This window comes from Embiotoca jacksoni, unplaced genomic scaffold, assembly GCF_022577435.1.
Source record: "Embiotoca jacksoni isolate LCO1_2020_lvr unplaced genomic scaffold, fEmbJac1.0.p SCAF_30, whole genome shotgun sequence".
In the NCBI taxonomy this organism is placed as follows: domain Eukaryota; kingdom Metazoa; phylum Chordata; class Actinopteri; family Embiotocidae; genus Embiotoca; species Embiotoca jacksoni.
In genome coordinates, this window is record NW_027185382.1 from 2,176,125 (window position 1) to 2,204,107 (window position 27,983).

Below are 27,983 nucleotides of genomic sequence, written 5' to 3' on the forward strand. Positions count from 1 at the left end.
ATATTCTCCACATTCACGGGGGATACGGATGCAGAATATCAATATTCACGACGTGATCTGTTTTGACTTCACTATGAAGAAGCACACAAATACTCAGTTTTAAGGAATTTAGATGCCAAATAAGGCTCGTGTAAACCCCCTGAAAACCAAGCAGTGACACAATGCCACTGCTCTTTTTTAAGCACCCCGCCCCCAGCTTCTTTATGACCCGCAGTCATTTGAGGTGTAGAGGATCTAACTTGGTGGGAATGTGGTTACTGTACCAGAGAGTGTTGAGAAACAGGAGCATTCATTTTCTCCACCCCCACCTCCTCCTCAGAGCCGCCCAGCGTAAGAGAAACCAAACACCTCCAGCGGGAGTAGGAGTGGGAGTAAAAATAGAGCTCATCTGTCGGGTGGGCGTGGTCTCCAAGACGTGTCTTTCACTTCACTTCAGTCCTACAAATGTCCTCCAACGCTTTGGTTCTGATGTTTAGCAGTAGATCGTTGTAAGTTACAAAGGCGATGACAAGTTAGACTTACTACAGCCTGGCAGCACGAACACATCAGTGAATGATCTAATCCTGTGCACGTCGCTGTGTATGTGCACTCACTTCTCTTCATTTCAAAACCACACGCTTCTAATTTGACTTGTTTTTAGTGATAATGCCAAGAAAAAAAAAAAAAACAGGCGCAAGGATGTAAACGGTTGTATTTCTGACATATTGACTGAGGTTTTGGTCCATAAAATATTCCATACGCTGCACAAAACCCGCTACTGTCTGGGAGTCTCTTGCAAATACAGTGAAACATCATACATTTTATAAAAAGTAGTTTGAATTCAGTTGCACGATTTTAAAGAGCTTATAAATTGCACAAAATGACCACCCTGAAAAGGAAGTGGTCATCAGAGGCTCGTGTGGGAGCTGTAATGCTGGCTGAATAATGTTTGGGGCTCAGCCTGCATCTTCTCCAGAGCACCGGTCCAGATTTATATTTCTGCTCAGGTGAGCATAAATGTGCTTGAACTGAATGCACCAGCAAAACATGGAGATATTTATTTTCAGAAGAAGTACTGCTTTACAATGGAAATACATTTCTAAAAGGAGATGGCAGTCAACGTGGGATAATCTTGCATCATGTAAGTGTTGTAATCTTTCTCGGTGTAAGTGAGTGTTTCAACTCGGGGTCCAGTTTCAGTTCTCGCATTTTCCAGAGCTTTCAACTGTATCACAACTAAAAACTCCAGTAAGTATGGTAAGTACTACAGAACTTAAAACAAAATAATAAAAAAAAATAATGACTGAGACAAACTTTAAAATAGATCAACTGCACTTACAGGTGGAAAATGTTTTCCTGTTTTAATTTGGGATCTATTACAGGACACGATCTGAAAGTTAGTTTTGATTTCCACATTAAAAAACAGGTTTCTTTTCATGTTGCCATCAGCACCATGGAGAGCTCTGCTAAAAGATCATCTGAACCTCCATAGATTATGTGCAGCCGCTTCTCTTTAACTTAGCTTGCCTTTTATAAACTCAGCTCTCCTCCTGTGGGATTGTCTCCATTCCCATGCATATATATTCGACACTGCAGTCGGCATAAAACAGGCAGAGCTGCACATTACGGAGCTCTGAATTCTTCTGTGACGCGTGTTGCGGATAATGTCGTCCGCTCTGATATTGGTGTTGTGAGAGCAAGTCTGTTGAGACTTAATGTTCATCGTAAACCTCACGGTATTATTATGACACCGACTGTTCTGAGGTTAAGTGCCACTCACAGTTGACTTTCTTGAAACCTGCCCGAGTCCACTTTTCAAACGGTTTTCACCCCGCTGTGTATTTAACCATAACCGGAGCAGTTTGACTGTATAAAAATACCTTCTAGGAAATACGCTCTCGGGGGGGGCCTGGAGCCCTTCTGAAGTGGGCCACTAGGCATCTGACTTTTCTGCATTTTCACTGATCACCTGTTCATTTTCTACAAAAGGCATAACTTTCCAAGGCAAGACAATGAAAGCATTTTGTTCTTCAACGGCATAAGTTCACAGCCAGTTTGAAATCTTGCTTCGCAGTCTTCTTTGGCCTTCCAAAAATAGCCCTGTCCCCATCTAAAGGCCCACTGCTCTCAGGGCGTCCAGCTCTCCTTTCCGTTTGCCCTAAGAAAGTTAAAGATGTTCCAACGTGTCATCTGATCTGTGCATTAGCATACGTGACATCACATGCCCGGGATAAATAAGAGGCGGCTTGGACCATGGCTCAGGACCACTCTGTCTTGGGACTTCAGCTTCTCAGCTCCTTTCTGTTTGCTCCTCAACCTCCTACTCTCCAAAATGGTGTGTACCACATTGTGTTTTGGACCTTTTGGGTGGGGCAGTGCTAATGGAGTTACTTTTTTTTTTTTCTACCTTTTTTGGATACCTGCTCGCAAAAATAACATCAAAATGTTGACTTTATTTGCATCACTGAAATCTAGAGAGGAGAAATCAAGACTTGCATTTCTGATTCTTTAGAAATTGAGGGAAAAAAAGTTAACGTCTGTGAAGATTGTAAATTTTGCATTCAGGCCTTGAAATACATCCACATTTGTATCTTAATTATCTGTGTGGGCTTGTATAAAAATGCAAAGAGCATGTTAATAATTTCACCTTCCAGTTCATGTAGCTAGAATCGTTTTGGAAGATTTACAGCGACAAGTTCTTCGTTAGGAAATCTTACATAAATTGGATTTTCTCTGCTTTTTCAACACTCGTAAACAATTTGTTTTTTTTTATCCATCTCCCTGTGTCCTGTGTGTTTATGTATTTGTTAATGTACCTTTTTGTCTGTGCGTTTTTTGTATGTTTTTATGTGACAGACCGAGTTCACACCGGACCAGATTGAGGGTAAGTGAAGAAAGCGGTGCGCTCCATCCTCAGCCGTTGTATTTGGCTGACATTAACTTGCAAACCGCAAGAGTGAGAATGCCCTCCAGGTTCCTATTCACAGCTCACTCTTTCATGTTTGTAGCCATTTGACAATTATCATCTAAAACAAACCCTCAAAGTAGCAGCTGGCTTACTGAGCTGAAACTTTAGTCTGAATTAGCTGCTAAAAGGTGGAAATGGGGATGAAGACAATCCCCGAGTGAAGACCACCATAGGGCATGCCATTCCTGTGATGTGTCCAGTTGTCGCGGAGGATTTCAGATAGGTCTATTCTCAGCTGACCTAGCCCTGTCTTGCCTGCTGCAGTAGGACTTATACAGCAGAGGCGTTAATCCGCAGGCCAAAGCTTAAGATGCAGGCCTCACGGCATCAGTTTACACGAGGAATCCAAACCATCCCCAACCCTTTTGTTCCCTGCTGAAAGACATGTTCTCTATGGACTGTGTTTGGTGGGAGGACTTTTTGGTTGATCTCCGTTTGGGCATGACATTTTGATATTTGTGTTCGGATCCCTTTCAAAATTTTCCGCCTCTGAATTGCAGGGTGAAAGTTAAAACAGCTTCCTGTCAAGTTTGTTTGTATAGATTTTTAATTTGGCCGTCTTAACGCACAAAAATTTCAAAGTGCTGCTTCTGCACATTCTTGTCCAGTCTGACTACATGTCTACATTAAGACTACATACAGGTTATGCAAGGCAAGGTATCAATTACACCTCAGTCAGCAGTCTCAGGTTGAACTCGAGGAGGACCCCTGGGCCATGGCCATGTCTCTATTTGGCCCGGGCGTCTGTGTCAGGGTGTATCAGTTTGCTCCCGATGTTGCCCTAAAGTGGGAGGAGGGTACAGCTGCTGCTGCTGCTGCTGCTGCTGCTGCTCAGAAGCTACATGAGGGCATTCATCTGCCAAAAAGGTCACTTTGAGTCGGCTTCCTGCTGGGATTCATAGAAATAGCAAAGCTTTGTTCGGGCCCCGGCCGGTGCCTTCGTCTCCTCAGCTGTCGCTCCCAATTAACAGAACAATGACCGAAGTATGTGGCTTCTGCTGGCTTTGATCCTCCAGTACAGTGTGACACCCCAAAGCTGCACTAAGTAGCTAAATAGAAAGAGTAGAAAACCCAAAGGGGATGGCTCTAATAGGCACCCAAAAGAGAGCATTGACATATCAAATATCGCATTTTGATGGCAACACAAAGAGGATTCTGTTTCATGTCTTATAGCCTTGACAAATGATCTTTTACCATTTGATCGAAGTCGTATGATGGAAATTTGTGATCATATATTTCGTGCCTGAACCCTGAAACTCTCGTCTCTCCCCTCCTGGCCAGACTTCAAGGAGGCTTTTGGTCTCTTTGACAGAATTGGTGACAGCCAGGTGGCCTACAACCAGGTGGCCGACATCATGCGCGCTCTGGGCCAGAACCCCACCAACAAGGACGTTGCAACGATTCTGGGCAGCCCAACTGCTGACGGCGAGTTCCCAAACAGGCCTCAGTTCAAACACGCAAAACAGTGACGTGTGAGGGTATGTGTTGTAATTCCATGTGACGTATTCAATTCAACAGATATGGCCAACAAGAGGCTCAACTTCGAAGCTTTCCTGCCCATGCTGAAGAAGGTCGATGAACTCCCCAAGGGAACCATTGATGACTACATTGAGGGTCTGCGTGTCTTCGACAAGGAGGGCAACGGCACGGTCATGGGCGCTGAGCTGCGTATCGTGCTGTCCACACTGGGTGAGTCTCAAGTCCCCAAATATAGAAGTGCACAAATATAGTTTGCTTAGCATGCGTGAAATGGAGCCTCTGACAAGGATCCCTGTGAACCTACAGGAGAGAAGATGACCGAGAATGAGATTGATGCCCTTATGGCCGGCCAGGAGGACGAGAACGGCAGTGTGCACTATGAGGGTAAGATCGGATTTCCAAGCATGCCTCCTTCTTTTTGACTTTTCATAATTATTGGAATCTAAAGATACGAACTTCTTCCTGCAGCTTTCGTCAAGCACATCCTGTCTGTGTAAGAAGCCAGCAGCAGGAGTGCTGAAGAAACTGTAGCTCGCCTACAGACAGCCCGACAGTGTTCAGGACATCTACACTGTTTCAAAGACCAACCAAGGAAAGACAAGGACTATGTACAAGGGATGTTGAAGCAAACCCATCTTGTTGTTTATTTTGTTTTTCTATCCATTTCGTCTCAAACCCTCCTCGCTCGGGACATCGCTATCACCTCTCCGTTGTAGACCTCTATCACTTGGCCTCTACTCCCCCCGGGGCGCGTCTCCACTCGCCGCATGGGGTGAGGAACGGGGGAGAAGGGGTGACCGCTCATTAAGTGAGGGTAGATCCCTCCCTTCCCACCGCCACCTCATTCAGTCACACCACCACTGGCCCAGCAATGCCAAAGGTGCTGGAGAATGGTCGTGGATAGACCGCCAGAAGTCTCCCACTTCCCTGAAAAGTTTGATTCATTATCATTCATTTCATTCATTTCAGAATAAACTTTTCCACCGTACATCCCATCTGGGCTGATCTTTGATCTTTCATTGACCACATACACCTGTACACAAGTTAAGGGACACCATGTAGCTTCTAAAGATCTAAATAGCACATTCAGTCTACATTTATAATCATTAAAGAGCATTTAGTTAGTTATGAGACAAAAACTGTCGGAAACTGAAATATCCCGATGAAACTAGTTGATTAAATGAAAGATAATTCAATCATAAGAAAGAAACATTTTATATCTTACAGCTGCTTTCTGTGTTTAATGATTTCATTTGCGCTCAAAGTTAGTTTGTAATCCGAGTGTACTGTATGTCATTTGATAAAATTGTTCTTTTAGGTAAACAACCATTGCAATCATCCATAGTTATAATACAGATACAAGTTGCCGCAGTTATTGTACAAGAGTTGATGTAGAGTGAAGAGGAGCCACAGTGTGTAATCATTCAGTGTTTTACAAAGAAGACAACAAATGTTTCGGCTGGACTGACCGAGATCATTGAAGACATGCTGGAAAAGTGTGTGCTGAATTTAAAAAGGGCTTCTGAGTGAGTGTGTCATTTGCTTCAAATGGTTTAGGGATGTGTTCAAAGGATAAAACTCCACCAACCAACTACACATACAGAGTGTTTTCACTGCTAGACTTTTTTTTAATTTATTTTACATCCTTTTGATTTAGATGTTCTAACTATACATTTTTCTCCACTTTGACTATCAAGTGTTCTTGTTTAGTAAATGCAGGAACACCATAAAACAAGTTCAGAGTTGTAACCTGAAGTAAGTTTGCCCCTTTGTGGTAGGGTGAGGAAGTAGGCATACTTATCTATATATCACGGTTATTTTTGACACATTGTGATAAATACATATGTACAGTGGTGTGAAAATGTGTTTGCCCTCTTCCTGATTTCCAATTTTTTTGCATGTCTGTCACAGTTAAATGTTTCAGATCATCAAACAAATTTAAATATTAGTCAAAGATAACACAAGTAAACACAAAATGCAGTTTTTAAATGAAGGTTTTATTATTAAGGGAGAAAAAAAAAATCCAAACCCACTTGGCCCTGTGTGAAAAAGTGTTTGTCCCCTCCTGTTAAAACATAACTTAACTGTGGTTTATCACACCTGAGTTCAATTTCTCTAGCCACACCCAGGCCTGATTACTGACACACACGTTCTCAATCAAGAAATCACTTCAATAGGACCTGCCTGACAAAGTGAAGTAGACCAAAAGATCCTCAAAAGATAGACATCATGCCGAGATCCAAAGAAATTCAGGAACAAATGAGAAAGAAAGTAATTGAGATCTATCATTCTGGAAAAGGTTATGAAGCCATTTCTAAAGCTTTGGGACTCCAGAGAACCACAGTGAGAACCATTATCCACAAATGGAGAAAACATGGAACAGCGGTGAACCTTCCCAGGAGTGGCCGGCCGACCAAAATTACCCCAAGAGCGCAGCGACGACTCATCCGAGAGGTCACAAAAGACCCCACGACAACATCCGAAGAACTGCAGGCCTCACTTGCCTCAGTTAAGGTCAGTGTTCGTGACTCCACCATAAGAAAGAGACTCGGCAAAAATGGCTGCATAGCAGAGTTCAAAGACCAAAACCACCGCTGAGCAAAAAGAACATTAAGGCTCGTCTCATTTTTGCCAGAAAACATCTTGACGATCCCCGAGACTTTTGGGAAAATACTCTGTGGACTGACGAGACAAAAGTTGAACTTTTTGGAAGGTGTGTGTCCCGTTACATCTGGCGTACATAAGGCACTGTTGGACTTGGGCTCCTGCTAGTACAAAGCCAATATGTGTCAGCCCCCAGTCCTGCGTGTTCTTTAATGAGGCAATAGGAGAAGATGTCAGGCTTCAAGATATTTATTTAACAGCTGCAGAATAATCAGTTTACAGAGCTCTGGGTCCAGACTATGTTTCCCTGACCGCAACAGAGTATGTGTCAGTTCACGAAGTCTGATCTCCTGACTCTCCCTGACCCGGTCTTCTTATAGTACAGGAACCAAAAAGTCATGTGTGGTGATGTGTCCTTTGTTGATTGGTCGAGGTGGTGGTTGTCTTCCTTCACACCCTGGAGTTCTCAGACAGCCGTCTGTTCCTGTTTATGCCTCAAAGAACAACAGTATGTGACCCCAAAGGTCACAGACCTCCCCCTGTGACCTTTTGGTTTTACATAGCACTTCAAAGAGAAACAGAATATGACCCCAAAGGTTGCAGACCTCCCCCTGTGACCTTTTGGTTTGGCCCAGCAGTATCACTCTTTCACAAACACAACCTTTTGTCTACACCTTAGGATTAATAGTTGATAATACGACTTTATATACAAGTAATATGATATGGCATACATATATGTTGTATTGTTGTAAACATAGCCTAGCACAGCACTGAAGGGTTAAAGATGTTTCCTATTTAATTATTCAGTTTATTCTTTTAGATCCCCTTTAATTTTACGTGACAACAGAATACAAGTAAAAAAAAGAAAGCCTATTATTTAACCTCAATAAAATGCTACTCCATTTCTGCACCCCTACATAGGCTATGATTTATTTGCATATGCTAATCAGTCATGTCTTATTGTCTGTTATTTTTCTAAGAATATACGGAAGAAATATCTTTTTTAAAATACCAACCTGTAGGTGAAAAGTGTCGGTGCTTAAAACGAATAACTACTGTCAGATCACACGTACTGCATTTCTGCAATAATTTGAGTCCCACCGATAGGTGGCAGCGCTGGGCACCAATACCAACTACCGACTAGTAGAAGAAGAAATCTCTGACCTTTAGAAATCAGCAGGTCTCACTCTACTGCACTTTTCAGGGACCAAACCTCCTCTCGCCTGAAAAGTTATTTTATATACATAGTAATATTGTAATTCAAAGTCACATTTGGGTGTTTATTTGAACTAAATTACATGCAATCAAACAGCAGTGTCAACAAACGGAACTCAACATAACACGTGTTTGTTACACTGTGCGATGCATAGCACGCGTTAAGGCGACCGAGTGATCCCTCTTTACTTCCGTGTTACTCAGACGATCTTTGTTGTGTTTGCGTTGACGGATTTCTTTTTGAATGTGAAGCGATTTTTGCGAAGATGTTAGTGAAAAGAATTATCAAATCTTATCTCTTTGGACTGAAAAATGTGCGGGGACGAGGGCATGTGCTCTCTGCAGCTCCTACAAGGTAAAATATGTGGCCTTAATACTTTCCTGTGACGTATAAACTCTTTTAAGTATTCGATCCGATAAATATCTGCAAGGTGTGGCGACTTTAGTTACATTATTTGCTTAATAAATTTGATTTTTATGCGATATAAGTTATGTTTTTACATTACACTTTGAAAGTAGTGTCTTATTTTAGGTTGGGACCTCGTAAGTAGGTCGCAACAACCTTTGGCACACTTCCCTTGTTGTTGCAGGTCACCTGTTATTTACAAAGGGAGCTTTTAATTTGAAAATCCAAACTAATTAGGTAAACTTTACTGTTTATTTTAAAAAAACAGCACCCAAAAAGTAACTAATCTAGCAATTTATATGCAATGTCTATATACTGTGTTGTCATATTACGCTCGTTTTAACAACAAAAATACAGAATAAACATTAACCTGCTGCTGTTTTGAATATGAATAATTGTTTTGCTGTTAACATTTCTGGTTTACAGCTTCTTTATGTTTTAGAACCTGAATATCTCTGGGTTTTGATGAAAATGAGTTGGACAAAACAATTTCTTTTCGAAAAGTATAACTTTTAGTATACAGCTTTTTTGATAGCGAATGACAATAATGTATTTGTCTGTTTGTTTAAATGGTAGCTTCTTGAAATGATATACACATCAGTGCATTTATTTTTCAGATCAGCCCCCTGCTGAATTTAGAGCTGAGTATGATTGGTTGAATCTCTGTGATTCCTCGCAGACTACAGCACCGTCAGTCGGAGCCACTCGGGCAGCCTGTCCCCTCAATCCGACCAGAGACCTCCAGCGCCGGGTCCCTGATGGACATCGGGACCCGCCGGATCTTCAACGAGGACCACGATCTCTTCAGACAAAGCGTCCGGCGCTTCTTTCAAGAGGAAGTGGTTCCACACCACAAAGAGTAGGTGGAAGTGAGGACAGGCTCAGGTTCTGTGTGAAGCGGCTGTTAACACGAGATGTCAAACAACCACAAAGAGACATAACGTGAACTCTTTCTCAGTCTGTCCCAACCTCACCTTACTACCTGCTCTTTGTTCCAGGTGGGAGAAGGCAGGTCAGGTGAGCAGGGAGGTGTGGGAGAAGGCAGGTGAGCAAGGCCTGCTGGGAGTAATGATACCAGAGGAGCATGGTGGCATCGGAGGAGACCTGTACTCTACAGCTATCACATGGGAGGAGCAGTGAGTTGTCTTTGAAATTAAAACCACTTTCACTCCTTTCTGAGATTGAACACTTTTTAAAACAAGATTTTGTTTTTGTCCTGCAGAATGTATTGCAACTGCTCCGGCCCGGGGTTCGCTCTGCACTCTGACATCGTCATGCCTTACATTGTCAACTACGGTAGCAAGGAACAGATTGATCGCTTCATTCCCAACATGACTGCTGGGAAATGCATCAGTGCGATTGCAATGACAGAGCCAGGAGCAGGCAGGTCAGTACTTAAACGTAGATGTACTATCAAAGAAGTCGGCACATGTCCCACAAATATAACGCAGCTTTGACGACCTTTTTATCTTTGCAGTGACCTTCAGGGTGTGAGGACGTACGCCAAGAGGGACGGCAGCGACTGGATCCTCAACGGAAACAAGGTACCGAGTCCTAAAAGCAAAGCCAGCCGTGTTGTTGCATCTCAGTATCAGCTTGAAGCCTCTTTTGTCTCGCCTCTTCAGGTATTCATCACAAACGGTTGGATGTCTGACCTGGTGGTGGTGGTGACCGTGACCAACCGCGAGGCGAAGACAGCGGCACACGGCATCAGTCTGTTCCTGGTGGAGGACGGCATGAAGGGCTTCCAGAAGGGACGCAAGTTGGAGAAGATTGGTCTGAAGGCCCAGGTACAGGACTTCAGCAGAACTTGAATTCCTCTTCTACCAGGTGACGTAACAGTTTACTGTCAGAACACTGATTCTGTCTTACCGCTGTTTCTCCGTCTCTTAAAGGACACAGCTGAACTGTTTTTTGAGGATGTGCGGCTCCCAGCGAGCGCCCTCCTCGGGCAACTCAACAAAGGTTTCTACTACCTGATGAACGAACTGCCTCAGGTAAACAAAACATGAGAATTTGGCTATTTCAGCCGGGACATATGCGACCTGGCTGTGATCGGACCACAAGTGGCCAGCAAAGGTCCAGGTGGAAACAGCCTCAGGAAGCATTGAGCTCTGATCGGTTCAGGCCACATTCAGAGGTGCACCTCATAACTCCTGCACTGATCGTGATGGGGTCTGCTAAAAGTTCATTTGGTACATTTTAATTCTGCCATTTTGCCAAAATGAAAGCAAATGTCAGCAACAAACTAACCCTGTTCACTTCGTTTTTATTACACAGATATTGTCACACAAGCCTTGCTGCCAGCTGAGTCATCAGTTAATGTTTCGCTTCGGTAGATTGGATTGTAAATCCTAATTGTTTTTCACCAGGAGCGTCTGATGATTGCTGATATGGGCATAGCGAGCTGTGAGTTCATGTTCGAGGAGACCAGGAACTACGTGTTGCAGCGGAAGGCTTTTGGCAAGACAATCGCTCACCTACAGGTCTGTGTCATGAGGTCACTTGCATAATTGATTTGATTCTCAGTACACATTTTCAAGATGAAAATAAAACTACTGGATATGAGTATTTTTAATTTAGAGAATCCAAATTTCTGAAGATATTCATCCTCAGTTCTCACCTCTAATACGTTTCTATTTACACCAACTGTGAGTCGGTGGGCCTGTTCTCAGTCATATTTAGCGACCGTTATCATACAGCATACCCACAAGCAGATTCCTGTATCTACTTTTGATATTTTCTGCACCACCTTCAGAATCAGAATATCATTGCATCTAATTTTACTTACCACAGACTGTGCAGCACAAGCTGGCAGAGCTGAAGACGGAGATCTGTGTGGGCCGAGCCTTCTTAGATAACTGCCTTCAGCTGCATGCTGAGAAGCGCCTGGATCCCTCCACGGCTTCCATGGCCAAGTTTTGGTAAGAATGTTTTTTTTTTTCAGGGTTTACCAGCTGGTAGTCTCATGTTGCTACCATGTGCTAATGTCCTTCGGCTCCTCTCCAGGGCGTCTGACCTCCAGAACAAGGTGGCCTCTCAGTGCCTGCAGCTCCATGGAGGTTGGGGCTACATGTGGGAATACCCCATCGCAAAGTTAGTGCCACAAAATCTGTGCAGCAGTGTATGTTTGTGTTCCAGTCCATCGACAAGCCATTGAACTTGTCTGTCTGTGTCTTTTCAGGGCGTTTGTGGACTCTCGTGTTCAGCCCATCTACGGAGGCACTAATGAGATCATGAAAGAGCTGATCGCCCGCACCATCGTCAGCCAGAAGTGAGACTTTAGGAGGTTTTCGCAGGTGGAGGAGCACCGTGAAAGTTCAGAGAAGTTCAGAGGTGATACTTTATCTGGAAACGGTTTTGAATGTGATCACGAATGGCGTTAAAAGTGCCTTGAGTTTAATAGAATTAAAGCGAGACACTGTTCCTTTTTATGGGAGAAAAACGACATTCTTTCTCTCAAAATTTTATGTTGTTAGTAATAAAACACTTGAACTCATTTCAATATGTTCAGTGCTTTTGCACTGCTTTTTGCACTTACTTGTTCTGGTATGTCCGGTATCTGATGATGGCTATTGTTTGCAAACCAGTCGATACATTACAAAGAGCAACATTAACATTGTCCAAAAACCTAATTATGTCAGTTTCCGCCCACTTCCCATCACTGTTAGTTGTTTATAGATTGTATTGAAAGATAACATTTGAAGTAAAAAAGTGTTTTTGTGACTAAACCTGTGTTTTTAGCTACTTATGTTGTTTCAGATCTGTACACTGAAACTATCTACTAAATGAAATGAATATCCTGTTTTACTGACCAGTGTTAACCAGAATCAACTGAATACTAAATTTAAAGTGTAAAGCATCCTTTATTTTCGTAGTATTGTACTGTTTTAGCAAAACATTGAGAACGCCTGAGACGGATTACAAATTAGTTACTATTTGACATCAGATTAAAGATATTTGACTTCATTTTAACATTGTTTTATTTCCTCTAATGAAGTTTCATCACCGATCTGCCTTTTGAATTCCATGTTGGTGAAAATGTTCTATTCTATTTCCTGTGCCTAATAGGACCGTTTTACCTTAATGAGTTGATGCAGAGTTGGTGTTTTTGGCCAATTTTAATTGACAGCTGGTGTTCGATTTGATGTTGGAGGAAGGTCAGGGTCTGGACTCGGTTTATAGTTGAAGTTTGGAGGTGGAACGTTAAGTGAGTAAAAATCAGCGTCCTCGGTGCATTGTCTTATTTCCATCAGTAGGTGTCAGTAAGTGAATGTACAAAGCTGGAAGAGGAGTGACAAATGACCAGGCTTCCATTTAATTCCAATGTAGCACATGCAGCAGGAAAAAGCAGACTGTTGAATATGTGGATGAGTCAAAGCATTTTTACTCAAATTTAACCTTATATCTTTGTAAGCAAGAGATGATAATTGCATACTTTTTTTTTTTGTTCTTGACATAGTTGGGTGTCATGTTTCTGAGTTGTATAGATTAAGTGGTACAGCAAACGGTACCATTGTCTTTTAGCTTGAATAGAATCCATTGCATTACTATGTGTTTGCATCCTTGTGGAGCTGCTGTCCATGTCTGTGAATGTACAACCTGTCAGTCCAAATCTCTGATGCAGAAATCCCCCCCCCCCCCCTCAATCATTGCCAGCTGACGAAGCAGACAGCATCCCCGCCTCATCTCATCTCACCTGGGAGGATGGAGAGAGAAGAGTAGCCACTGTTCACTGCTCCATCTCCTCCTCTGTTCCCACCCCCCTTCTTCCTCTGCCTCCCTTCCACATGATTCCCCCCCCCCCCCCCCCTCCTATCTTTCCTCAGCAACAGCCACACCCCGGTGCTTCAGCTCAACACTCACACTCACTGCGGACATGGTGCTCCCCTTTTCAGCAAATCAGCCAATTGTGATGCTGGAGTTGCAGAATCCCTTTCACAATGACTTGACATTTCCCTTTCCATCTGCTGGGTTGTCCCTTACAGCTTCATGTCCGTGCACGTTTTAGCACATGCATGTGTTGTATATTTGCACTCTAAAGATGCAGCACAGATTTCACAGAAGCACCGTTTAGGATTCCCTGCCTTGCACGTTGCAGCCACGTATAATCCCCTTGCGCATCTCGTGGTACATTTACGGTAGCTTAATTTGCAATGGGGAGGGATCACCAGGCCGCCACACCGCTCTCATTGTCACTACAGCTCCCTTCACACACACGGGTATTAGTGCCGCTCAGCAGCCTAAAGCTCCAGGTAAGAACTAAAGCACTTTGTTTACCATTTACAGGGAAATGAGGCTTTGTGGTTGCTCGAAGCTGCATGAATGTGGAGTTTCATCCGTTTTAATGCAACAGCTTCAAAAGTTGTTGCAAAAGTCAAAGTGTGTATATATATTAATGTCGCTGTCCACTAATCCTCTGCTTCTGCGTGTGAGCATGTTTTGGTGATGTGCAGCTATGTGTGTGAATTTATAGATTTGTGTCGTGACTTTGACGTGTTAAAATCTTTACGTGGCTTTTCAGTGAAGACTTGGGGATTATAAATCGGATCTTAATCAGAAGGGGAAAAGTGTAAAATTGTGTTTTATTTGCGGTATCTGTCGCTGCTTTTGCTGCGTCCTGGTGCGCCTCTCTGCTCTGCTGCAGCCTGCGCCTTTTGTTCTGGTCCACGCCTGTATGGTGCTGAAACGGCGCTGCCCCCGGCCATGCACTGCAGCAAAGGATTCATCTACATATAGGAGGAGGGAAGGCAGTGACCATCACCAACACAAGTGGAGAATATTGGTAATTATGGTCATCTCGGTGAATAGATTTTTGGCTGTAATGTCCTGCCGGTGGCCATGTATTGAGGATATGGGAGTAGCCCAGCTTGTAGTGGCATGGCAGGCACTTGCCCTTGTCGGCCTCAGCAAAAGGTTGCATGACTTAAGACCACATACGAGTCACTTTATTTAATTGATTTGAAAGCTTTTGTGTGAGTGAAATTCTTATTTTATTATGAATGCAGGGAACCGTTTAATGGTCAAGTCCCGAGACTGATGGACTGTGATGTCTTCTTTAATCTGACGGCCTCTGCACGGTGAGGAGAAGCAGGAACTGTAGATTCCCCACGTTTGGATGTGAAAACGGTCGCTCTGGTTTGTGTCCGTGTGCACATTCCTGCTGCTGTCTCTTAAGACTCTGGCTACAGACAAGATGTAGAATGAAAACAGCCCCTCATGCTGATGATGTTGGATTGTTTGCAGCTCTGTTCTTAGTGTGAGATTGAGTAGCCTGATAAAGTTCTGCTTTATATATTGTGTTTTCTTGTTCAATCAGATTTGATTTGATCACAAAGTGGAATAAATATAGAGGGATTTGTTTTAGTTAGCAGCATGAGTGACAGATAAAGTAAACGGTACAAAAAAATGACCCGCACCAAGGACAGAAAAAACAAACAAATACTCCCCATGAAAATCCTTTTAAATCAGTGTCTATTTATGTTGGAATTTTTCTTGACTGTACAGATTTTTGGATTTATATATTCTTTCTGGTGTAATGGTGACTTTTATTGAACTAACTGTGGCAGCACTTCACACTACATGGCTGTCAATTAACTTTACATGGGAGAATGCATAATATGACCACACGTGTAATTCCGTGTGGCCTCTAAAGCGCGACAGGAAGTGGAAACAACCTTTTGCTCCGAGTTCTTTGCCCATTTGACGTAGATTAGGTGTTTCTTGGCTCGGGCCAAATGGAGGTTGAATGAGTGCAGTAAGAAAGCAGACAAGACGTGCGTCAAGTTCCAGCTGCTTCTTGTGCGAGGACAAGCCTCTATCAGCCCAGATTGGGCTGAGTCGAAGCACTAATTGAAATGACCTTAATCAGGACACAACAGGTTGGGTTTGTGTGGCCCCTTCCATAAGCTATGAATTTATACAAATCTCCATTCTCTCCTTCTTCCAGTGTGTCCATTTGAATTATGTGTGCGTGAGCCATACGTTGAGCCACCTCTTACTTTTCCAACCAGCAGGAAACCCAATCCACCTCCCTGCACCACGCGGGAACGTTAAGTATATTTCCCAACGTCAACTCTGGTTAGGTGCACCGTCAACGTCCGGAAACCACAAGGCCACTGTGCGCTCCACTGAAACGAAGACACGCCATGTTGGTTGGTGCGTCCTTGTGTTTGCAGTAAAGATCCGTTCCTGGAATTGTTTGTGAATTGATTGTTTGGTTTTGGAGAAGAGCATTTGGTCGACCGCAGCTGTGCCGTGATGGGTTTTCAGGTGATGGAAGTCGGGCTCTAATTTGTGTTCGTGTCCGTGCGTCCTGTTTTTGTGTCTGTGAAGTAGGTGAGCACACGGCACTCTGTTGCCATGGTCGCAGGTGTCTCAGGACTCGGGTTGCGTCTTTGGCCCCTGCTGCTGCTGCTCCTCCCGTCTGAGGCCCTTTGCACTACAGGTGCCTAATGGGAGTTGGCAGAACTGTGCTTCAGTACGTGATTAAGTCTAGACTGTGAGACGGACCTAATCTAATTCACATACGTAAGATGAAGTGAACGGCCTACTGACCTTCATGTGGAGCCACACATGCACTCTTTTTTTTTTTTTTTTAAACACACATCCTGCTTTGGGCATACTTAATTAGGAATTTAAGTTTTGAAATGTTCAGTGTCTTGCTCAAGTGCTATAACATTACTATTAAAGTAAGTAAAGTATTCTGCTGTATAAAGAGAAAACCAACCAACATGCTGCAACAACAAAGCACAGATGGATTTTTGCTTGCCAACTGAGACAGATTGTTTTTGAACGGTCCTTTCTCGCGTTGAGCTTTGGAAAAAGGCGAACAGTTTTTCGTATTGCATCACATTCGAGTGCCATTGACAGTCTGCTGTCCAGATGCGGTTGAAACAGCTGCTGAAATGAAGAACTGCGTGTCTTAATTGAGCATGAGGTGATTTATCAAGTTTTATCTTTGCTGGGCTCCACCCTGTGACCTTCTTGGTGCAGGACACGCTCTCTCATCATTCATCCTCCCTGTTTGTCCTTGTACCAGAGCTCCATCCACGGCTGACTAGCAGCTAGTTTCCCCAAACAAGCCCTGACAGCCAGCGTCACATTTCATTCCTCACGGACAATGCCCCTCGACAGAGAGGACACTCATGCAGGGCATTCTTGCAGTCAATAGCAAACTCCCTCAGATATTGGCATCCATAATATTCTCTTCTGATGTGGTGTTAGCTAATCCATGAGGTCAGTATGATAATGGCAGGTTGTGCACAAGAGGCAGAGGGAGAGGGAAAGACGTTTTTTCGGATTTTCTGAGACAAAGAACACAGATCCGAGCAGAGCAGCTCAGTTTGCACAGGTTGATTTGGCTCAAGTGCAGAAAATCCATGTGTTGCTCCATGTGCTTCAAATGTCTGTCTCTCCTTCGGACAGCTTTCTTTTTTTAGTTTGTGTGGACAAGAGCACATTCCAAGCAAAAACTGCACTGTATGTTCACACAGAGCTATAACAGGAAGTTTATGTGTCCCTGTCTTTGCGAGGTTATGACATATAGTCCAACTTTAACTTGCTGTTCGCGGTTTCACACCCTTAATTGGCACAAGAGAATGCAAGCAACTGGGCCGTTGACATGTACTGGATAATAGTACGTGAGCGTCTGTAGCTACATGCAGCCAGCTGGTTCCTGCAAGTAAAGCAGTGAAACCTGGCTGGTTTTATTGGCTTTGCATTTGAAAGAGTGAAAGACATTACAATTAATTGCATTTGTATTGAATGACAGCAAAGAACAAATGTGTTTGGGGGTCAGGATTCTTTCAAAATAAGACGTCAAACCAGCACAGCATCTGCAGAAATAAAGAAAAAATAAAGGAAGAAAAAGAGTTTGATCTTGTGTTGTCTATTTTTGAAGAATCGCATGTCCAGTTTGGTTTCCATGAAGCATGAGGGGAAAAATGAAATTCTGCCATTTTCTGTGCAGATATTTTTTCACTTGTCCATCAAAGCCAGAATTATTTTCAGACTTAATGGTCGTCTAAATGATGTACTAGAGGCAGCACATATGATGCTGGTCTGATTTTTCGGACTCTGACCCGGGCCAACGGTGGGAAGAAACCACTAATGAGCCTTAGTTTCTTCCTGAATGGGCCAGGGACCTCCTGTAAGCCTAGTGTAGCAGCTAAGCTTCGTAGCGCCGGGCCTTTATGATTTCCAGATGTGCAGGCTAAACAGCTAGATTGTTTTCTCCCCATCCTTTTGCAAACAGCACGCTGGCAGCAGTTATAGGTTAATACATAGAGTGAAGTGTGCTGCAGGACTGAATGAGGCTCATTGTTGGAGTCCATGTATTGTTAGAACATGCAGACTCTATCAGATTTCTCTGTGGTTTTGTGTGCTTTTTTTTTTTCTCAGTTGCATGTCAGTGAGTGTATTTTTCAGTCCATCCATTAGGAGGGAAATGTTGGATTGTAATGTCATGGAAATAAGTCTCCAGGGATCTTGACCGTGTTGCATGTTTCTAGGGATGCTCGAGTGCATCTGCTTGTCAGGGCCATATTTTGGATGAATGGAAACCCCCTCGATTCATAGGAAGTTGACACACAGCAGCTCTGTGAAGCCAGTGTGAAACGTAGAAACAGATGCAGGGCATGAATGCGTCGATGGTACATCACGTTCCCTGTGAGCCCGTTTTGCACTGGACAGCAGGAACACAGCAGCTGACTGCGTGCAGTGGACGTCCTGGACGGTTTCCAGGAAGGGTTTTTACTGTGACCACCGCTGAATGTGTCCGAAGAGGGACTTTACAGCATATCTAACATCCTCTCTCAGACATGCGACAGACACAAGATGAAGAAATATGCAGGATGTAATTTAATCCACCAGTAAACTCTGTGTATCTACTTTGGCCCTGCAGAGTGGAGTTTACTAGAACTACAGGTTTGATTATAAAAGTTTTCAAAAACTAAAAAATAATTTATATTTATTCAATCATTTACATTTATTGTCTGTCCAAATTGAAGACGAATACAAATATATACATAACATTAAAGTGGTGCTGCAATGATTAATTGACCAAACAAATGACAGAAAAATGCAGAACATTGGGTGGTTCCAGCTTCTTTTTCTTTAATCTTCTTTTATCGCTTCATTATAAATATTATACCAAGCAATTAATTGATTTAATGAAAATAAGGCATATTCATTAATAATTAAATTAATCGTTCGCTTCAGGTCTTGCTGCATCAGAGTCTCTCATTTACAAGTATCCTCCAGCTCGGACTGTCTGTGTTGTTTTGAGGCGTTTACAGTTCCTACTGCTCCGCTGGGACCATCAAGGGCCCCCCCCTCACCATGGCAACCCCTGCCATGGCAACCAGCCCCTCAAAGGAATGACCCTTTTGAGGACCAGTGTGTAGACCCTCTGTGTGGATCTGCCTCGGCCCTGCCTGTGTAGTAAGAAGGCACAAACTGGAGCCTAGAAAACAACAGTCACACGTTTTCTGTTGATTTTGATCCGTAAATATTCTGATTGGAACAAAACCTTTTGACACTCCGGTACATCGCAGTCCTCTGACTGGTGCTGTTATTTTCTGCCTCTCGAAAAGCGAGGAATCTCTGCTCTGTTTCTGATTAAAATCCATTCCTCCCATATTTAATGCCAGTCACTCGTCCGCATTAAAAGACCCAGAGCTCTGTCTACTGCTGGGAGAATTGACTGCCTCAGGTCACCTCATTAAATCAAAGACCATAAAATCCTGCTTAAAAAAAAAAAAAGGAGCCGTGTGCTTTATTTTGGAGCATCACCAGATGTTTGAGAACGGCCTCTGGGGAAGGAGAGTGTTGTTCTCCACCACAATGATCTCTGTGACAGGAGAGATTTGTATTTCTGGGTGCCATTGACCCAGTGTAGTTGCTCTTTTAAATGCTGACTGGCTGGTGATAAACTGGTGATAAAGTGAAGAGCTGGAGCTCACAGACCCACAGGTTTTCACACAGTACATCTGCGATACTTGAAACTTAGTAGTTGAATGTAGCAGCTATTGGTAAACCACATTTCTTTTATTGGTTTTGTAACATCAAAAACGTTTTTGCATATACTGTTTGTTAAAGGTTAGATCACAATAAAGTCAGTCGTACTTTGGAATTGCATTTTTAAAACTTGTTAGCCTATAACCTTTAATAATTGTGTTTAAAGTCATTAAACCCCCAAATTCCTTTAATAATAAAAATTGTTTTGATTAAAATGAGGCTTTTAAACTTGTAAAAGATTTGAAGAGGTTTTTTTTATGTAATGCATGGCCCTTATTTATTATTTGTCATGCCCCTTTTGACATCTATGTTACATGTCTCCTTATAAACCTTATATGCACAGTTTTTTGTAGCTTTTACAGATTGTACAGCACGTTGTTCAGTTTCTGGGTCTCTCAGGAACAGCAAACCTGTCTTCTGTGTTTTACGTCCAAACGGCCTGACGTTTTTCATACACAAGTCTGGGAACCAAGACTTTACTGCAGCCACGGGGGGAAATCCCGCTGTTCTCAGAGTCTATAGATTACTCTGCACGATATATCTGCCTTGCTTCTATTATTGCCTTATGTTTTCCTTCTGCGTAAATGGCATTTAATTGGCTTAGTGCTGTTCATTTCCTGTGCTGGGTCAGAGAGCCATGAAGCTGATTGGATGTTGTTGGTTTTTGGATTTGAGAGTGATGAGGGACCTCCAATGCGCAGATGGAGCTTATCGTTGATACCTGCATGTTTTATCGGGCCATGCAGCACAGGGCCAAACATCCCAGACATGAACTTCAAAGCAGCTTCACTTGGTATGTGTCCTGATGGTATCTGTGTTGCTGTCATGTCTACAGTAGCATGAAGCCTGATTACCATCTGAAGCTTCTGTCTGTGTTGTTTTAGATCTTGCATAACATGCACAGAAATCCTTCCAGAAAGACCGTAGTAAAAATATCTGACAGGCGCATTCAGAGGGAGAGTCTGTAATTAACTGCTTCTCCTACAAAATCATGACTGTTTAAAGCCACCAGCTTTTTTTTTTTTTATCTACACACCGCATGTAGCCAATTATTGATTTGGTCTTTCCCGAGCCTTCTTTTCGTCAGCTCACCTATCCCCTGTGGGGAAGCAGGAGGAGCAGAGATCCCCCGCAGAGCTGCATGCCCACATTCACATGCTAATCCGCCGCCATCTGCTTTCTACCGCAGGGGGAGGCTGCATGTGATGCCTTCCTGGCCGTGGCCGCTGTGGGGCAAAGAGGAAATTCCCCGAGCTCCTCGTGCCCTCAGGGGCTGCCAGGCTGATTGGCACTTTTGCACCCTAATTGAAGCACACTGCTCCCCCCCTTTCACCCTCTCCCCGTTGTCCTCCACACAGGGGTCATCTTTAAAGGAGGCAGAAAGAATCCATACAAGTTAGTTCCTCTGTCCAGGGGCAATGAACCCGAGCATGTAAAAGACCTCTTCTTTTGCATGACCCCTCACATCGCTCGGTCAAAGAGCCTTCCAGACAGATGAGTTAATCACTGCTGCTGCAGAACCGTGGGCCGTTCAACGCAGCCGGTCATCTCGCCCATCAAATGAAACAGATGTGATTTACAAATAACTTCATAATGTTTGGAGTTTGGTTCCCACTCGCTCGAGTGGGAGCACTTCTCAGGCTTGCGTTTTTGTGAGTGGCGACACCTCAGCCGATGTGTGTGGGATCGTGCTTGGATTTGGAGCTCCAGGATGACATAATAGAGTATATTTGGGCAGCCGCTGCTGGAAGTTCCTCCTCATGGTTGTTGTGTGTATTTAGAAGGCCATTCTCTTTTCAATATTATATATCAGCTTATTGTAAAATGACTTCGGATAAAGTCAAAGATGATTTTCTCAAAGTTTGTATGTTGTTGTTGTTGATGATGATAAGCTCTCTGTGTCTATTTATAGATTTTGGTCTTAATGCAAACTGTGTTGCTCGGAGAATACAAAGCATTTTTGTGAGGAAGGCCACGATGCAAGGCCTCGTTACGTCACTGTCTGTAAATCTTAAAAATCCTGTGTAGCAGATGTGGAGAAAAGTCTTAGTCGTAGGTTTGCCTTGACTTTGTGAAAATTGTTACAAAACACAATTTGAGGAAAATTTTGATTACTCCATTGAAAAATATTTGCTCTCCAGTACAGCAGAGTAAATCCACTTGAGCCACAAATAGTAATACAATGTAAGTAACAGATGACGAATGAAACGTCGCTGACCTGATAACAGCTGTGATGAATGTCCCCAAAAGGACTCTCAGTGCCCCGCCCCTCTGGTGCTCGTCCCAGAACGGATCAGATGAAAACTCAACAGAGAGCTGATAACAAGAGGAAAGTAAACCCTTCGGAGTCCCACCAGCCTTTATCTCTCCACATTCTCACCACTAACTCAGCAGAGCTCCACGTGTTTCAAACCAGGAGACGCGGAATGCATTTTATCGGCCGCATGTTCTCGGCTATTTCCTGCGCTGGGTGGCATCCCGTCAGCAGACATGTGAACCACACAGAGCTGCAGATTCATTCTGTCTGCATGGGGGCTCCACTTTTGTGTGTGCAACTGTCCATCCCTGCGTCTGTGGCTGTGACTTTACGTACGTGTCTGTCGAGTCTGGTTACATAAAGCTGAAATGAAACTCAGTCAGTTGCTGATGATGTCACTCTGCTGCGGAGCTGGTGACAGCAGCTCGGTGACTGCTGATGATGCACTGCTCTGACAGATGAACTCACCTGCAGCGGGGTGCACTGTGGCCGTGTCATCACTTTTATTGTGAATTAGTAGTAAATTACTGAGTTGATAAGGGAACATATTGCGTGCCAAGGTGAACCTTAGACTTGAGGTATGATGCAGGTTTCATTACTGTCCTTTTCGTGTTAGTTTATGATTCCTTGACTGTTTCCAGTTGTCTTTTGTCATCAAAATTCCAATCCAGCCTGTGAGGATTTCTCACATTTGATTATTGAAGTTTGATGTGTGTTTTTCTAAACTTTCCTGTGTTTTGTCTTGTGTTTTTAGTTTTGTGGCTTCATTTTGTTTGTTTTTTTCTTCAAAAGTCAAATACAAAGCAGCAGTATTTTAAAAGCAGTTTTTGCACAGTTTAGGTGTTGATAAAGGTTTTGACCTTGCGGTTGTATTTGTTTGTTTTTTCAGAGCGATTATTCACAAACAGTGTCCATACTCCAGTCCCTTGTTGTTTCCAAATCAGAATTCAGAGGTACCAGATGCTACAGGTTAGTTATAACATGGTTCCCTTAAACAGATGAAACTTTTAAAAGTGTTTAACATCGTCTGTGACTCCGTAGCTTTTCATTTCCCACCACAGCACCTCTCTGCCAATAAAGAGCACCGTTAAAGTCTTTGGGTCTTCCTCCTCCATTCAACTTTGTTTCCCGATGGAGCCGTAGCCATAGTGACTCGTCTCAGTGTCATGGAAACAAAGTACTATCATTGCAGTGATGACAGTAGCCTCCTGAACCCCACACAAACTTGGAGCCCACACGGGGTCCCAGCTGTGCACTAAATTGGAATGGCTGACAGAGATAGAATTTTCTACTGTAACGTATTTATTTTTTTCTGCAACCTGAATTTTTATGAGACATGTAGGAAGCAGAAGTAGAGATATTCAGAGGAGTTTCAGTCTTGAATTATTCTTAGAATAAAGAAGCATGTCGCTGCTAACATTAATCCTGACAAATACACTCTTATTTTCTTATTCTGTTATTGGACACAACGACAAATCAGACTGCACAGAGGCCTCGGAAGTAATCAGAGAGACAGGCCCTGAGCTGCAGTTGGCTCCAAGCATGCAAATGTCAAATAAGTTAATGACAAATGACCTCAACTCTGAGTCCCTCAAGTGCAGGAAGTCATTATCGCCCCACTTCATCCAGCCCCCTGTCAGTGCGTTATACCTGGGATGCTGCTCTGCTCTTTATTCTTAATAACTCCAGCTCCTGTCATTAGTCCATCCTATTTTCTTAATGGAAGCTGGCAAGTGATTTCCAGGCAACAAAATGCTACCAGCCTAACCTCCCTCATCTGCCTGCTTCAGAGGCCTATAGAGCCTGGACCTGTTATTGCCTCCTGCATGCCATACAGCCTCTCCTCTCTCTCTGACCACAGTATTGCTGTATCATTTACACTAATAGCCTGTACTTAGAGTAGCTGAAGGTGAAAGCTCTGTTGAGATGCTTCCTGTGGACAGAGAAGAGATGCAAAGGGACCGCATGTTGTTTCCTATTCAAATGCAATTGAAAGGCATTTTGTTTGAGTCGATTGGTTGCTGTTTCCACAACATTATCCCTCACCCAGGCTCTGACAACACCACCACTCTCCATGTTCTTTACGTCTTACCTGCGGTGCTGCAGTTCATCAATTAGGCGTATGGGTGCCAGTTGGTTGTATAAAGTGGATGCACACTGCTTTTTTTTTTTTTTTTTTATATATACCATACAGAAATGCATATAAAGATTAAACTCTTCAGAGTGGTGAAAAAAAACGGTGTCCTTTAGTCTAAAACTGAACGGGATGGTTTGCAACAATAACTGGGTTAAAACATGCAAAACCACTGGTATGGCCCCATGGTAGCCGCTGAAGATTTTCTCTCAATAAAAATAGATTGCAAAACACAACACATTGTTATTCATTTATCATGAGGGTGGTGCTTTGAGTTTTTCCCCATTCAGCTTAGCCAAAACTCAACATCATTTCTTTTCCCCAGGCTCCTACCATGACTCATTCTTGTTTGGGGGATGGGAGGAGGAGGAGGAGGAGGAGGGAAAGGGTGCCGGCGTGCTTGTTTTGGATGCTATACTGACAGGGCGGTTTCCTATGCAGCGCCTGAATGACAGAGCTGCCCCACTAGACTTGACAGCTGTTGACTCCAGCTCTGAGATGTGTTTGTTTGTCATTTATCGGTGCTAACACTTGGCTGCGTGTTTGCATGTCCGGCCTCTGACCCGCCAGCCCAGAATGTGAGGTTTTTTTCTGATGTATGTTTTAGTGTGCTGTGTTTTTTGCCAAGTAGTTTTTTTGTACATACGAGGGTTCATTTACTATATTTATACGCATACTGTATATCACTGTGCCTTGCTTAAACATCGCCAAGTTTGTGTGGGTGTGCAGTTGCATGGTGAGCTGGGACATCCTCCTCCACTGCAGTAAAAGTCCTGATCAGCTGGCTCCCTGCATGCATCTGATGACTTCCAGAAACCTCTGCTTCTCGCTCGGTCCCAGTGACACGTGTGTCCTCTGTCCTCCAACACTGCAGCAGCTCAGCAGGGCTTCTGCTTCTCACACTCCTCTCCGGGGAAACAATCGAACATCTGGACTCAAATATAATTTAATTAACAAAAGGTCCTGCTAATAGTCCAGCTGTGTTTATTGTAAATGCAGTTATTGGTAATGTTGGAGTATGTTTGGGTGGGATATTACAAATCCTGAAGGAAAATAAAAAAGGTAAAGAGCACACTTGATCTCTCAGAATCTAATATTCACCTTTGTGTCCTCCGCTGCTTCAGGCCTCTAAGTCTGAGCGACTGACCACTGGTGCTCAGATCTCAGTGCTCCCCGTGTAGGTGCTAATTTAGAACAGATGGCATGTGGATGGCGAGGTTCAGATCTCCCATCAACAGGCAAAAGGCTTAGAAACAGCTACAAATGACCACCCTTTACCTTTCTTTGCTGGTAATCTGCCCTTTCAATGATCCAGAGAGATGACATTATTAGAGACTCAAGGCAAATACCAATTAACTTCGGTTAACCTTAATTTAGGTTTTACTCTTTTGGTACCTTTGATTTCTTTTTTTTCCTCCTCATTTAATTTGATGTTTCTCTGACATTTTGGAGTCTCTGTTGATGAAGTGTTTGTTTGCTTTGATGCATTCAGACACCCTTCAGGTACAGACAGGGATCATGCAGTGCATCAGAAGAGAAAGACCACTTCTCAGTTAGGGAATGAACACCAGAGGTCGAATCTTCTGCAGCAGAGGGTTTAAACTGTGAGAAAGCAGAGCTGCCGGGTTGATAGCACATAACAGGAAGTTTTAGTTTTTAGAGGTAATTACAGTAGGTTATTCTAACTGCAATTTTCCTAAAAAAATCGGAGACCCAACTGCTAAATGTGAACACAAACATGATACACGCTTTTTTAGATTCAGTGTAAACTACACTTCCTTAGGATATCATTGTTTCCCACATAGATTTTTAGTAAGCAAAAATTAATAAGTTTTCTTTTAACGTTTTTCTTCAGTATTTGACCACTCAGTGATAGTTGTTTGTACATCCAGATCCACAGCAAACAAGAACTGCTAGCAGTATATTGTGCTAGTTTGTTAATTATGACTGTTCCTAATTTAGATATTCGATTAATTGATTGTCATTTATTAAATCTGGCAAACATTTGCTAGTTCCAGCATCCTAAGCAGGACCGCTTGCCTCTTTTTGCTGTTTCAGATAGTGTGAATTTAATAGTCTATATTTGGGTTTGGTTGTTTTGGTCAGACAAATTGAGGAATTTGAAGCTTTGGATGCATTTTATCAGATTTTTCTCCCCAGTGAAGTTTTCCGAGGGGAACAGAGAGGGCAGTGTTCCCTGGAAGTGAAAAGCTTTTTCCATGGAGTAATATGGGACCTTGTACAGTAGCCTGTGTTTGAGTTCAGCCCACGGTGTGGAGACGACTTCAAAGCTCACGACTACACCCTGTGGTTAGTGTAAAGCCAGGCACACGCAAGCTGGAGTGTTCGCACACACACACACACACACACACACACACACGACCTGGCAGACAGTTAATAAATACAGCATACCCTCTATATTGTAAGACAGGCACACGCCCTCAGACAAGCTCAAATTTATTTAAGTTCATAAAACCAGTTGACTACGTTCTCACCCCCAAACTCCCAGTCAGTCGCAGCATCAGTCCCCTCCACCCGACCCCCTCCCCTTCTCTACCAGTAAAACACACAGTCCCTCCAGTTCTCTCTCTCTTCCGTTCTCCTCAAATCACGTCTGTTTTAAACGGGCCTCTCAGAGGCATATTTCACATTTGAGGAATTTCCTGTGTTCTGCTTATATCAGGGAGGAATGACAGTCCAAGAGGAACACACACACACACACACACACACACACACACACACACACAGAGAGAGACCATATTGAGCTTGTCAGAGTGGAAGTGTGTGTGTATCTGCCTCCACATTGTATACAAGCATATGCATGAGTGATGAGACGACATGAATCCCGAGAGTCCGTCCTGCTGAGTGGTAAAGACGATACATAACTTCCTGTCCATCAAAATCAATATTTGACCCAGTGGTGGTCCAGCTGTTGCATTGGATGTTCTCATGCACTTATCTTATTGGTTGTGTTTTAAATTTTCTTATGAATGGCAGAGTCGGTCATTGAGATGGTGTGACGGTTTCTCTTGGCAAACATGCTGCCTGCTATTCACTCTTGGCAGTTGCAAACAAGGAAAGCTGCACTTTTGAGGAACTGCTTTGGTTTTTATACACTGGAGAGCTTTTACTGAGGTTTGTTACTGTCGTGCTCTTTGTATAATGACTAGCAGCTGTGATGTCAACACTTGATTGGGTAATCGTGTCAATATAGTAAACAGTTTCATTTTCCTAAAAGATTTTATGGAGCTGAGTTCATCTGGTGCGTTATTCCACTGTGGAGAGGAATTTCTATATAAAGACATGTTGTGCTGTCAGATAAGTATTGTATCTAATTAATTAAAGCCTTTACCCTCGCAGTAATGAATTAAGCTGCAATGCGCCCTTTAAGACTGTGACCACATGGCAGCAAAAATGGTGACAGATTTAGACTTGAGATGATATTTATGTGTTTGTAGTCGGTCAAAATTCAGATTATACTGAAGCAATGTGCAACGGCCTGGTCAGATTTTTCTTTTTACCTTCAAACGTTTGGCTGAAGCAGCCTCGTGATAAACTGAACGAGGTCAGTGGAGGTTCAGGATCCTCAAGGCTGCATCAACAGGGACACTGGATTGTGAGATTGAAGTTTAAAAGTGTTAAAATGCTTGTGAACGGACAAATCCTGCAGCTCAACTGAGTCTGTACTGAATCATCGGTTGTCACTGACAGAAGCAGTAGCTTTGAGCTTGGAGCTCCCGTCGCTGGAAACTGTCATTGTCAGCTTAACCATGATATTCAGCTACTTAAGCTTACTGAAAGACCAGAAAACACGCGACACTCACGTTGTGATGGCTCTGTTGCAGATTTATGAATTTATGATTTATTTATTAATATTAAAATAAATGGTTGATGTCATTATAAAGAGGGACTTGACGTGTTT

At 43.2% G+C, this 27,983-nt stretch overlaps 3 protein-coding genes across 12 annotated transcripts in view; all 3 read left to right on the forward strand.

Moving 5' to 3' along the window:
* The first annotated feature begins 468 nt into the window (after positions 1-468).
* On the forward strand, positions 469-5,421 carry mylz3 (myosin, light polypeptide 3, skeletal muscle). Its single transcript, XM_069163910.1, has 7 exons — positions 469-488; positions 2,186-2,314; positions 2,836-2,863; positions 4,229-4,372; positions 4,466-4,636; positions 4,733-4,810; positions 4,895-5,421. The coding sequence occupies exons 2-7, from the start codon at positions 2,201-2,203 to the stop codon at positions 4,921-4,923; spliced, it is 564 nt and encodes a 187-aa protein (XP_069020011.1). The 5' UTR covers positions 469-488; positions 2,186-2,200; the 3' UTR covers positions 4,924-5,421.
* Positions 5,422-8,442: 3,021 nt separating this feature from the next.
* acadl (acyl-CoA dehydrogenase long chain) lies at positions 8,443-12,620 on the forward strand. Its single transcript, XM_069164183.1, has 11 exons — positions 8,443-8,600; positions 9,331-9,510; positions 9,650-9,787; positions 9,874-10,038; positions 10,129-10,195; positions 10,277-10,441; positions 10,547-10,648; positions 11,024-11,137; positions 11,448-11,575; positions 11,661-11,747; positions 11,836-12,620. Exons 1-11 carry the CDS (start codon positions 8,512-8,514, stop codon positions 11,927-11,929), a joined length of 1,329 nt encoding a protein of 442 aa, XP_069020284.1. The 5' UTR covers positions 8,443-8,511; the 3' UTR covers positions 11,930-12,620.
* A 1,135-nt stretch (positions 12,621-13,755) lies between these two features.
* Positions 13,756-27,983, forward strand: part of LOC138207213 (microtubule-associated protein 2-like) — a 52,925-nt gene continuing 38,697 nt past the window's right edge. For 3 of the 10 annotated variants that reach the window (XM_069164294.1, XM_069164300.1, XM_069164298.1), the window contains exon 1: positions 13,757-13,906. The gene's annotated coding sequence lies outside the window, so the exon portion shown is untranslated. Of the gene's footprint in view, positions 13,907-14,295; positions 14,437-22,816; positions 22,897-27,983 lie in introns of those variants that run through there. The other 7 variants (XM_069164295.1, XM_069164299.1, XM_069164301.1 and 4 more) reach the window with 7 other exon arrangements.